The 13,940-nt window shown below is 32.2% G+C and overlaps 1 protein-coding gene across 1 annotated transcript; it reads left to right on the top strand.

The window, feature by feature from the left end:
• The first annotated feature begins 32 nt into the window (after nt 1-32).
• On the top strand, nt 33-6,426 carry LOC145306190 (N-alpha-acetyltransferase 80-like). Its single transcript, XM_080148196.1, has 6 exons — nt 33-165; nt 596-697; nt 1,193-1,255; nt 1,762-1,820; nt 2,768-2,837; nt 5,518-6,426. Exons 1-6 carry the CDS (start codon nt 47-49, stop codon nt 6,080-6,082), a joined length of 978 nt encoding a protein of 325 aa, XP_080004322.1. The 5' UTR covers nt 33-46; the 3' UTR covers nt 6,083-6,426.
• The last annotated feature ends 7,514 nt before the right edge of the window (nt 6,427-13,940 follow it).

The following is a 13,940-nucleotide window of genomic DNA, read 5'->3' as shown; positions in this document are numbered from 1 at the left end:
AAAAACAAATAATTACATTATAAAATTGAATTTCAGAATTAATAGAATGAATGAGGACTTTATATTTGAGCCAGTCCACGAAATTAGCCCGGACCATTATGGCTCTATTATTAATCAGGCCATGCTAATATTAAATTCTGAATGGCCGAGGTCAGATACAATTAGGTATAACTATTTTTAGTATTAGCGAAGCTAATTTCTATTTCACTTTGCCAGTCCGTCAATAAGTTCTTCAGTCAGTAAGGCTATGAAGGATAAGTGATTTTCTCGGCTGCTGTTGAAGTTGGACAGATGAAATTTTCAGTGAAGAATCCTATGACATATGCGCATCTAATCGATACATTGTTTTGTCCTTCGGTCTGTAGGTCATCATTAAAGATATAAAGATTACGTGATTTTCTTTGAGTTTTAAATATTCTCTCTGTGTTTTTCTTTCGTCATAAAAACTGAACATTTGTTTTATAACTCCGTTTTTCAATCCGTCAATTGTTTGGTGGGTTTGTCTCATTGTATAGGTACATAGTAAAAAATTTTGATTTTCTTTAAGTTTATTTGCAAACAAAATTGAAATATTTTTATTTTATTATTATTTTAGAAAACGAGCCTTAGAATCCTCAAATGCCAAATTTCCTATGAGTTTAATTTTAGCTCAGGAATTTTCTTCAAAGCCATATGTTATCGGTCATGCTAAAATAAGGTAATAGACCTCGTTAATTGGTCAGTGCGTGTCCAGTAGGAGGGGAGGGGATGCGGTGTCGGGTGATGAAGAAGGGAAATTTTATTATAGCCTGATTCAAGTTTCACTTTATCAGAGAACATAAAAATCTGGTGTAAGATCAAAGTAATAATATTTTCATTAATAATGTAACATGTATGATTATTTAATGTAGTTAGAAATTAAATTAGAAGTTTTCTTTTACTTATGCGCATCTAATCTTTCTTTGACAAAAAAAAGTTATTTTTCTAGAGCCCAACCATGTTCAAACAGTTATTAATGAAACTTTTTATTTATAACTAGCGGCTTCGCCCCCCAAAAAAATAGCTTAAAACCATCACAGGACCAGTAGGTATATTCCATGAAGAGTAGAGCCCAATCGGTTTAGTGGTTGCTGAAATCTTAAGCTTCAGACAGACGGTCAGACAGACAGACAGACATCGTTCTACTTTGAATTATAGATAGTTTTTTTTTCAGTAAAGTGCCATCAGATGAGGAAGCTGTTTTTGTAGAGTCTGTTATTGTCCACCCTGGCTTAAGGAATGATAATGCTTAACAATATTATTTCCGAGTCAAGCTCAACTACACACAATTTCGCCTGAAAGTGTCTATTGAACACTTTTGTTTTTCCATACCTGACCTGTTTGGATAACCATTACCCAATAATTATCCTGACATAAACAAACAAACTGCCCTACCCCCCAGCCCCTTATATTCAATTTATTTCAAAATAAGGGAAAGGGGGTGGGGGGATTCTGTGCTCGAATGGGCACTTGAGAAATTTTGCCCACAAATGAATAGGTGAATGTTTTGATCTATTGTATTTGTATCATGCATTCGGATAAGTTTGATAATACCCCCCAAATGTTATTTTGAAGCTCAGGCTTCTTATATTCCAGAGGTCTTTATAAGGGTGTTGAAACCCCCTGGGCCCTCGTTACCCACCCTAAAACAGGACGTTCTTGAATCAAGGTATTCAACAGAATGTCCGAGCTTAGTCCAACATTAATTCAAAGTAAGATGTTTAATGACTATCATTTGAACAGAGGAAAAGGATTAGGCAAATATCTGATGTTAAAAACAGAACAATTTTGCTGGAATATGGGTGAGTATATAAAATATATTGTATAAGGCCTACAAATAATCTGGAATAGCCAAGATCCAATGATGCATAGGGAAAGCTTCACTGAAGAAAAAACGCGTAAAATATGTCTTTTTCGCACATTTCTCTGCACTGCGAGATAATTGTGCATTATTTATTTATGTTTATTCCAGATTATTTGTAGGCCTTCTTATGCCGCTTAAAACGGTGTGCGGGTATGATCTGTACGTTCAGCCGTTTGGCAGCTAGCATCCTTTGAAATTCATAGATTTTTGGAAATATTCGTTACCAGGAATATTTTACCGTGAACTGCAGTTGATCCAAATGTCCTTCTTATTATGATTTAGAAATGGGATGCCTTATCACTATACTTTATGGAGAAAATCATAAGATAGATATAAAATTGATTAAAATCAATTAAAATCACTAAAATGTCTTTAACATAATCTCGATAAAAATATTAATATAGACTGGGACTGGATGTTTTGGCTTGGATTTTCCTAATTGTAAATACTCATTAAAGCTTCATGCTGCAGTGAAGTGGATTCAAGAATCCTAAGATGATAATGCAAGTTTGAATCTTGGATTATTACGAAATAAGGAATCTGAGAATTGGAGAAAAAAAAGTAGAGAATAATATTTAAGCTATTTTGAAAGTTATTATGACTCAAGCTTACAAATAAATCAACTTCTTTTTAAATTAATATTTTTCGGGATTATTCCCTTTCGTGGAAACGCCCTTAAATGGCGATTCGTCGTATTTTTAAAATCAGGCTTTTTATAGGTTATGTTAGGTTAGGTTATATAGGGTTAGGTGATTGCTCCAAAGTTTTAGGCAATTGGCCCCGCAGGGTTAGAGCCCCAGCAGGGGCTAGAAATAGTAGAAAAACTACTGTTAAAAATACAAACAATCGTCTCTATTTTTCTTTTCATGCTTTTTATTTGTTTAGGGATAAAAAGAACCTATTTAACAACAACAGATAAACAAGTTTTCTACTCCTGCTGTGGATATAAATTCAGGTAGTTGAATCTTAAGCGCAGCTTCCCTATAAATTAGGGTTGTTCGTCTGACTGTATGTCACCCCAAATAGGTATTTAGGACAAATATTAAATGTCCTTCCATTATAACTCCACTAAATAGAATTATGAGACAAGAAGAATAATGTATAGTAAAACAATTTGTCACAATTAAAGAGGAACTTTTAGATAGTTTTTAAAAAGGATTTATCATCGTTTATTCAGTATTGACTAAAACTATTTTATTAGATTCTTTTAGTAATTACAATATTTTTTAAACATTACAAAAAATTATTATTTTTACTTTATATAAGAAAATTAAGACTACAACATTATCTTAAAAAAAGATACCGAATAATTGTTTTTTAAAACTGGTATATCATATGTTAACTTCTGAGTATAAACTGTATTCCTTTAGTTTACAGAAGATACTTCTAAAAAATTAAATAGATTGTGCGTGGTATGTACTTTAAGATCTCGTCAACATTTAGAACAATTAATGCTTAATATTCGGATACAGGGTTTTGATTTTATTAGAGGGTATTATTGCGTCAACACCTTAAAATATATGAACCAACGAAATAAAAAAATTTAAAATAATGCATGACAATTAATTTCAAAATAAAAATTGCACATATAAAAATAGAAAGGAAATAGTCTCATATTTTATTATCTAAGTTTAATAGTATTTTTCATATTTTTTTCTATTTTCTAAATGTATAAAAATCTATAAAAAGTTAAGGAGTAGTGTCACTAACACCCGTCGGAACAAAATTTGAAAGCTATGGAAACTAATTGATCTATGGGTTTTAATTAAGAAATTCGACCGTTTATAGCCGACTTTTTTATTGGGAAGAAATAAAAAAATAAAGCCTTTCATACCAAAATGTGTACAGTTTCACCCAATAGCAGGTCTGCCGAGTTCTCCCAGGATATTTTTATTGGTGGAGCCAGATTACCCCTCTTTCTTAGTACCTTTATTCTCTACTAGTTAGGTATAGCTTTCAAAAAAGCAAATATTTTAATCCTATATTAAAAAAACTAGCGGCTACGCCCCTAGAGGCCTCTAGTGGCATTTAAATGTTTTTTTTTATGTTAAATATCTAATTTGAGAAATAATTTGTCTATGGTCAATCAGCTGTTAAATTCATGTTTCTACGCAGCGCCACTACGCTACGTAGAGACATTCATACGCTAGCGACACTATGCGGCAGGAATATTTCAATTTTTTTCGATTTTATTGTGATTTCTCTTGGAAGGGTGGTGGTACCCTCCCCCCAAAAAGTTATAAACCTTCCCAGGACCTATGAGAATCTACCCTGTTAAGGAGAATCCGATCGGTTCAGCCGGTTAGTGAGATCCTTCGGTACAGACACACAGATACACAGACACACAAACAAACATCCTGTTACTTTAGTATAAGGATTTAAATATATTTTATTTGTATAGCTCTTGGGGCCTCCAAAATAGTGGTGTTTAGAAAGTTTTTAAATTCTTGAGTTTACTACAAGAAAGTTATGATTAAAACCTTTCCAATTGCCATAAAAACTTAAGCAAACACTTGTCTTTTTAAGAAAATACATTGTGTATGTTATACAAGCTTCACGTCTTGATATCATTGAGTTATTCATTATATAATTCAAATTCATAGGTAAGGCACCATTCCTTACCGGAGCATACTTTTTATGCATTTTTTGAAAAAAGGTAGCTAGTGTTCGGTTCTTCCACCAATTAAAAAATTTTTTCAATGCTCTCTCGTCATTTCTATGGCCTTGGGTTACTTATTTTATGTATTAATACCTAACCTATGCCTATTAAGCTATAAAAATTGGAAAGAATTTTAATAAATATAATAGATTTGAAATCTGCATAAAATTTTAAGGAATTTTTATAAAATTCGTTTTTTGTATAATGCTTTATCTATAAGCGCAAATACAAACTAAGTTAAATAATTTTGACATCTGTGATTAGTGGATTGAAAACTATCTGCGCCCTGATTGGAGAAGCTTAAGTGACGTACATCATTCAACCAAATAGAGCGCAGGTAGTTTCCAATCCACCTATCCTATTGGTCAAAATTTATTAACTTAAATTGGATTTGCGCTTTTAAATAATGAATTATATAAAAAACGAATTTTATAAAAAATCCTTAAAACTTTATGCAGATTTCAAATCTATTATATTCATTAAAATTCTTTTCAATTTTTATAGCTTAATGCCTATGCCTAAATATGGCAGGTGTTTTACAACATTCCACCCTGAAAATATATTATAACATATTTGGAACCCGAACCATATACCCTTAAAACACCCATACAACATACATACTTATTTGAAACACAGAGAGAGGGGATAATGAGCTATTTATTACACTAGACCTCAAAGTTTTATAATAACGTTTTCTTATTCGTTGGCTTAACATTTTTAGGAACTTTAGTAAATTCTGATTGGTTAGTTTATTAAGTTGAGTGTTCAAACGTTTCGACCACTAATCCCAATCTACAGAAGGGATAATTTTGTGTATTATCATTTGGGATGTTCATCAGATTATCGTCTATTTTCTTATCCCTTGAGTTTGAAAGCATTTAAAAGTATTACTTTTAGTTTTTACTCTTCCTATTTTATTTGTGATTTAAAACCACCTAAGTTATCTTGATAACTAATCTTATTTATTTTATTTTAGTGAACCTGTTTGTGCTTTTGGCGGGAGCAGTAAATTAAATTTTAACCTCAACAAATTTTCATCCAATAAATCACCCGAAAGACGAAAATCGGTGGGCGGCCAAAATGAGTCCATGAAAGCATCATCACCTCCAAAATTTCATATATTTCCTCCCAAAAATGCAAATGTACCCCCTCCGCCTCCCCTACCTACAAATAATGCACCCCCTCCGCCTCCCCAACCGATGAATAACGCACCCACCGCACCACCACCCCCACCAAATTCAAATATACCGCCACCCCCTCCTCCAATGTTAAATTGTAACGGTGGCACAACAATAACAAACAATTCTGTCAACAATAACAATAACAACAATAATGAACTAGACCTAAAATTGTTGGAAAAATGTGAAAAATTGTTTGCCCTGCCCTTGCTACCAAAAGACCCACCCTTGTTAAGTTCTCCTCCAGAATTACTGAAAGTTGACAAAAGTTCCTCCTCCAAAATAACAAAAGATGATGTCTCAAGAATCAATGATAAAAAGATGTTTATGAAAAAAGAATTAAATGCCTCATATTATTTTTAAAAATTGTTATACAAGTATAATTTAAAGATGTTATTATTAAAATTAAACACCTTTAAAGAGTAGGGTAGATAGACAGCTGAAATTTTGCCTGAAGATTCATAAGACGTTCTACTCTACAACTCACCATTGTCTGTCTGTTTCTCTATTATGCTGTGGTTGAGACGGATATTCAATTACCGTGTGTAGATTTATATGATCCATTTTCCCATCTGCTTGATTGTTCTTCTTCTTTCTAATTATGGATGTTATCATTATGTGTTTTTACAACGAAATTTATTACACTGACTTATTATTTGATTGTTGTTTTTAAAAATAATTTTGTTATTTAAAATATAAGTTATGAATACAAATATTGTTTTATAATGCTAGGTATTCTACCAAAAGTGTTGTTAGTTGGCAAGATGCGCGAAGAGTACAAAAAATGTTACACTAAAATTTTTTAAATTAATAGAATAAGTATGTAAGTGAAGTTAATTATAAATATTCATAAGAAGATTATAAGTATAAAATATCTCTATAATTAACTATGTCTAAAATGTTAGATTATTAATTAGAAGCATCTTGAAGTAGTAAAGGATTTTTAAAAGCGAAGCTTTTCTATAATTAGGGTCGGTCCCTCCGTACGTACTTAACGGATAGCTTTTTTCGTTAATTTAGGCATGTTAGAATTGTCCTATCGATTTCAAACTTGCATGGTGATTCCTGTAGTAGTTAAGTACGATTTTGAAAGCGTATCAACTCTATAATCATTACCAGAATGTCCGTACGTCCATCTTAAACATGTTGATTTTTTTACTTTTTTAACAACTAATTTTTATGTGATCTAATTATCCGATTGATCTGGTTTTTGGTATACTGATTCCTGGGACAACAAAATATAATATTATAAGCAAAACAACTCTATGATCAAGTCCTAAAAATTTAAGTATGTCCATAAACATTATTCTGAATCAAGCAGTTTTTCAAGAAATTTACTTACAATTTTGCTTCGACTCTTATATATTTATATTCTGATTATTCAGTTCTGACATCACTATACAAGTGATAATGTCTGTTTGTCCTACCATTTCAGTGCTTCGCTTTTATGGATGTTGTCATCCTTGTTAAGAATGATTTACATACAAATATTAGTCAGTATTTGGGTACCTAATTTTTGTCACCTTACAAGCACTTTCAATAATTTCTTAATGTTTTTTTTTGTCTTACTGTCAGATTTGACATGTATGTTGTCTTCTTTGTTTATACTTCTATTATTTCTAATTATAAAGATAATTTTAATTTTTGTATTTTACGACTCAAATACTATTTACCAAGTGCTGAACAACAACTGGAAAATTCGAAAAAATAGTTGTTATTTTCACCTGATTTCTTTGTGATTTTTTGGAGCAGCGCTTCGTTGTAAAGACGACCTTTTATTTGCCACCCATATATATTTTTTTAGATCTATTTCGCATGTTGGCTATAACGTTGGCTAAGTTGATTGATTCTAGTGCCTATCTGTATATCCCTAGAATTCCAGGTTCATTGTCTCATCCGTATATCCCTGGAATTTCAGGTTCATTGTGCCTCCGTATATCCCTGGAATTTCAGGTTCATTGTGCCATCTGTATATCCCTGGAATTTCAGGTTCAGTGTCCCATCCCTATATCCCTAGAATTTTAGGTTCATTGTGTCATCCATATATCCCTGAAATTTTAGGTTCATTGTCCCATCCATATATCCCTGGAATTTCAGGTTCATTGTCCCATCCGTATATTCCTGGAATTTTAGGTTCATTGTCCCATCCGTATATCCCTGGAATTCCAGGTTCATTGTCTCATCCGTATATCCCTGGAATTCCAGGTTCATTGTCTCATCCGTATATCCCTGGAATTTCAGGTTCATTGTGCCATCCGTATATCCCTGGAATTTCAGGTTCATTGTGCCATCCGTATATCCCTGGAATTTCAGGTTCATTGTCCCATCCATATATCCCTGGAATTTCAGGTTCATTGTGCCATCCGTATATTCCTGGAATTTCAGGTTCATTGTGCCATCCGTATATCCCTGGAATTTCAGGTTCATTGTCCCATCCGTATATCCCTAGAATTCCAGGTTCATTGTCTCATCCATATATCCCTGGAATTTCAGGTTCATTGTGCCATCCGTATATCCCTGGAATTTCAGGTTCATTGTGCCATCTGTATATCCCTGGAATTTCAGGTTTATTGTCCCATCCGTATATCCCTGGAATTCCAGGTTCATTGTCTCATCCGTATATCCCTGGAATTTCAGGTTCATTGTGCCATCCGTATATCCCTGGAATTTCAGGTTCATTGTGCCATCTGTATATCCCTGGAATTTCAGGTTCATTGTCCCATCCCTATATCCCTAGAATTTTAGGTTCATTGTGTCATCCATATATCCCTGAAATTTTAGGTTCATTGTCCCATCCATATATCCCTGGAATTTCAGGTTCATTGTCCCATCCGTATATTCCTGGAATTTTAGGTTCATTGTCCCATCCGTATATCCCTGGAATTCCAGGTTCATTGTCTCATCCGTATATCCCTGGAATTTCAGGTTCATTGTGCCATCCGTATATCCCTGGAATTTCAGATTCATTGTCCCATCCATATATCCCTGGAATTTCAGGTTCATTGTCCCATCCGTATAGTCCTGGAATTTCAGGTTCATTGTCCCATCCGTATATTCCTGGAATTTCAGGTTCATTGTGCCATCCGTATATTCCTGGAATTTCAGGTTCATTGTGCCATCCGTATATTCCTGGAATTTCAGGTTCATTGTCCCATCCCTATATCCCTGGAATTTCAGGTTCATTGTTCCATCCCTATAACCCTGGAATTTCAGGTTCATTGTTCCATCCCTATAACCCTGGAATTTCAGGTTCGTTGTGCCATCCGTATATCCCTGGAATTTCAGGTTCATTGTCCCATCCCTATATCCCTGGAATTTTAGGTTCATTGTCCCATCCGTATATCCCTGAAATTTCAGGTTCATTGTTCCATCCGTATATCCCTGGAATTTCAGGTTATTGTCCCATCTGTATATCCCTGAAATTTCAGGTTCATTGTCCCATCTGTATATTCCTGGAATTTCAGGTTCATTGTCCCATCTGTATATCCCTGGAATTTCAGGTTCATTGTCCCATCTGTATATCCCTGGAATTAAGTTCATTGTCCCATCCGTATATCCCTGGAATTTCAGGTTCATTGTCCCATCCGTATATCCCTGGAATTTCAGGTTCATTGTTCCATCCGTATATCCCTGGAATTTCAGGTTATTGTCCCATCTGTATATCCCTGAAATTTCAGGTTCATTGTCCCATCTGTATATTCCTGGAATTTCAGGTTCATTGTCCCATCTGTATATCCCTGGAATTTCAGGTTCATTGTCCCATCTGTATATCCCTGGAATTAAGTTCATTGTCCCATCCGTATATCCCTGGAATTTCAGGTTCATTGTCCCATCCGTATATCCCTGGAATTTCAGGTTCATTGTCCCATCCCTATATCTCTGGAATTTCAGGTTCATTGTCCCATTCGTATATTCCTGGAATTTCAGGTTCATTGTGCCATCCGTATATCCCTGGAATTTCAGGTTCATTATGCCATAGTTATTTCCTTCATCGTATTATAAACCGCTTTCCGCGGATATAGAATTTACAATTATAAGATTAAAACCAGTTTTTTTGCTCCAAGGTGCCGAAGGTACGGGCTAAAAAAACTGGTTTTAATCTTATGATTGTACATTTTTATATTCGTAGAAAGCGGTTTATAATACGATGCTAGACATAGTTTTTTCGTATGGATGAGAACCGGTTCCTATCCACCGGATTCGAATAAATACGAGAATACCTATACTATATCCCCGATGACATATGATGACTAAAATAATAATGACAGACACTTAGTACACCAAGAATATACACTAGTTTAACAAGTACAAGGGTGAATGATGACTAAAATACTGCTCCCATTCAGGGAGTGAGGAAACATTATCCTGTTTTTACACAAGTCTCCAAAGTTTTCTTATTTGTTACCCTAAAAAATTTGGGACTTTTCATGAATTTTGATTAGTTGGTTCATTAAGTTGAGGTCCTAACGTTTCAACCACTAATTCTCAATCTAATGGAGGTGGGGTTGGTATATATATAAAAAAAGGTATTGCATTCAAGGAAATAAAAGCTTTATCTAGATTTGAGGAAAAAATAATTGAAAGTTTAACCTTAGAGATTAGTATTGGGAAAAATGATAAAATATTTCTAACAAACGTCTATAGATCAAATTGTAAACATCCTAATCTAACTGAAAGTGAGCAGTTAGACAGGTTTATCAACTTGTTCTCTGACTTACAAGCAGATCTAAATAGCCGCAGATACCCTTCCTATATTATTGGGGATTTAAATTTTGATCTATTAAAATTTGAACAACATGATAAAACTAGATCACTACTTGAAAATAGCTTTGCAAATGGTTTCTTAGAATTAATCTCATTGCCAACTAGGATCACTCATACAAGTGCTACTCTCATAGATCATATTTATACCAATGATAATAAAAATAAGTTTGAGTCATTTATTATTACAGCAGATATTTCTGATCATTTCCCTACTTGAACTATTATTCTTGACAAAGTTAAAGAGTCTGGTCCTGTTTTTATTCAAACTCAAAATTTTAGTGAGGAAAATATTTCCTTTTTTAAACATGATATGTTAAATGCTGATTGGAGTTCTGTGTCTAATAATTACAGTGCTCAAGATGCATATAATAAATTCTATAGTATTTTTAATGAGTCATACTCAAGACATTTCCCATTTAAAAAAGTTAAACTAAATAAAAATATTCATAAAGTTGAACCTTTTATGACAAATGCTTTGCTTAAATCTAGAAAGACAAAATTTGAGTTATATGACATTAAACTTAGAGAACCAACTCAAGAAAACATTTCTAAATACAATGAATATAGAAAATGCTATAATAAAGCAATTAAAACAGGAAAAAAATTGTATTTTCAAAAATCTTTTGAAGAAAATAGGAATGATTTGAGAAAAACATGGTCAATATTAAGGGAAGCAATAAGGAAGCAAAATGACAAAAGTTCAGTCATAACTGAAATTTTTAGTGATGGGGTTTGCTATAAGGAGGGGAAAGATATTTCTAACAAATTTAATGAATTTTTTACAACCATTGCAGATGATATTACAACTGAAATAAATCCATCAGATAGAGACTGCACTTATTATACCACTGCATCTGACTCCATATTTTCATTTACTCATATTCAGCCTAAAGATATAGTAACAATTGTAAATGGTCTAGAGTCTAAATCAAGCCAAGACATGCTAGGTGTTTCTAATAAACTTATGAAAAAAATCATTGAAAATATTGCTATTCCTCTCACTCACATTATAAATTTATCCTTACAGTCAGGCAACATTCCAAATGAGCTCAAAATAGCCAAAGTTTTGCCAATTTTTAAACTTAAAACAAAAGAATCGGATCTATTAAGTAACATGTCTAATTATAGACCAATAAGTCTTTTGCCAATCTTCTCAAAAATTCTTGAAAAAATAGTTGCAAATAAACTTACTGCATATCTTGATGAAAATAACCTTATTTACAAACATCAATATGGCTTTCAGAAAAAAAAGTCAACCATACAGCCCATTTTTCATCTAATAAATGAAATTGTAAAGAATAGTAATGATAAAAAGTATACAGTTGGAGTCTTTTGTGATTTACAAAAAGCTTTTGATTGCTGTTCTCATAGAATCTTGCTGGACAAACTTTCTAAGCTTGGAATCAATGGTACAGAATTGACATGGTTTAAAAATTACTTAGCAAATAGACAACAATTTGTTTACATCAACAATGAAAAGTCTGATATGAAATATATTAACAAAGGTGTACCTCAAGGTTCTATTTTAGGACCCTTACTATTTTTAATTTATATCAATGACTTAGCTAAATGTACTACTCTATTTACATTACTTTTTGCTGATGATACCAGTTTTTTAATTTCGGGTAAAAACCTTCATGATATTATTGATATTCTTAATATTGAATTAAGAAAAATAACTTATTGGTTTAGAACTAATGAGTTAAGCCTACATCCATCAAAAACTAAATTTATGATATTTACAAAAGATGAATCAACAATTGACTTTGATAGCATTAGTATTAATCTTGATCACAATAATGATAACCAAAATGATCCAAATTTGGTACACAAACTTTCATATGTCAACTCAAGGAGTGAAACTCCTGCAATTAAATTTCTAGGTGTTTATCTAGATCCTAAATTAAACTTTAAATATCATATTGATATGATAAATAAAAAGATTTCACGCTCATTATTTGCTATAAATGCTGCAAAACATATTATTGGTGAAAAAGCATTGCAAACTCTATACAATTCACTTGTCCATAGCCATCTTACATATTGTGCCCCAATTTGGGGAAGTGCAGCAGCATCAACTCTTGATAAAATTGTAAAACAGCAAAAAAAAGCACTGAGAATAATCACCAACTCAAAATATAATGCACATACTACAATTTTATTTAAAAATTTAGAAATTCTTCCTGTAACTCAACAAATTGTCTATTCTAAATTACAATTTATGTTTGATTACGTTAATCATAGGCTTCCATGTTCTTTTGATAACATATGGATTAGAAATAGCACAAGAACAACAAGAGTCCTTAGAAATAATCAACAGTACAATGTTCCATTTGTTAGACTTGAGACATTTAAAAAATTCCCTTACTCTGATCTACCAAAGTTATGGAATGAAATCATTATTCCTAATACTAATCCTAATCCTGAAAATGAAAATAATAATAATAATGACGAGGTTATTTATACTTTTAGCACAGTTATGTCAAGAAAACAATTTTGTATGAAACTCAAAGATTTTTTGTTGGAAAAACTTAATTTTATTTGTAATAGAGAAAACTGTTCTGAGTGCATAAACAGATCTTGAAAATTGATTTCATAAAAAACCTAGTGATTTTTTTAAGTAGGGGGGGGGGGGTTGTCTTTTGGCGGGGAGGGGAGTGTTGTTTTTTGGCGGGGAGGGGAGGGTTGAATATAGGGCAAAGCTCAAAGTGGCATTCTATAAAAAAATATTATTTTGAATTGAGAAATTTCTGTTTTTTTTTTTGAAAAATAATACAATGACAAAGGCTTGACGTATTGCTTTTTTTTCCTTTTTATGTTTTTTTTTCTTTCTCCTTTCTTTTTATAAAAACTTTACTTATTAATCTTCAATGATATTTCAAAACTTGAAATATGGTATTAAAATTATATACAACAATGATCTATCTTATTATTTTTCCTTTTTATTCTCTTTACTTTCATATTAATTTTGTTTTATTTTTCTCTAAATTCCTTCACATATTTTTTTTTCATTTTTCTTATTATTTACTGATTTCTCTAACATAATATAAATGTTTATTTGTGTTTTTTTTTTACTTTTTTTTTCCATCCTCACAACTCAATTTAACTAAATTAAAGTTTCAATTTTCCCTTTCACATTTAATTTGTTTTATATTCTTTTTTTTCTTTTCGTCTTCTTTAAAAAGGGGCTTCAGGAATCAAATACACTATCCCCATTTTGGTCAAGATAGTACTCCTGTAGCTCCTGGTGCATATCCTGAAAATTTTACTTCTTTTCCACCAATTTATATTTAGTTAATAATTAATCTCTTAGTATATATTATTTTATTTTGTATGAGACTAAACATCATAATGTAAACTCTAAATTGTCGATAGATAGCAGCAATTTAGAGTATTGTATGTGCTATCTCCTAAGCTAGGGGGTACCTGGCAGCACCAAATAAACATTATTATTATT

Source organism: Acartia tonsa, chromosome 14 (genome assembly GCF_053477335.1).
Source record: "Acartia tonsa isolate MP-2025a chromosome 14, ASM5347733v1, whole genome shotgun sequence".
Taxonomy (NCBI): Eukaryota; Metazoa; Arthropoda; class Copepoda; order Calanoida; family Acartiidae; genus Acartia; species Acartia tonsa.
This window is presented reverse-complemented; position numbering and strand designations above follow the sequence as displayed.

Excerpts from the sequence above, each read along its gene's own strand:
- LOC145306190 (XM_080148196.1), top strand. The coding sequence starts at position 47 with ATGAATGAGGACTTTATATTTGAGCCAGTCCACGAAATTAGCCCGGAC. Across the intron at positions 166-595 it reads CCGAGGTCAGATACAATTAG|AAAACGAGCCTTAGAATCCT; the intron begins GTATAACTATTT and ends TTATTATTTTAG. Across the intron at positions 698-1,192 it reads ATCGGTCATGCTAAAATAAG|TAAAGTGCCATCAGATGAGG; the intron begins GTAATAGACCTC and ends TTTTTTTTTCAG.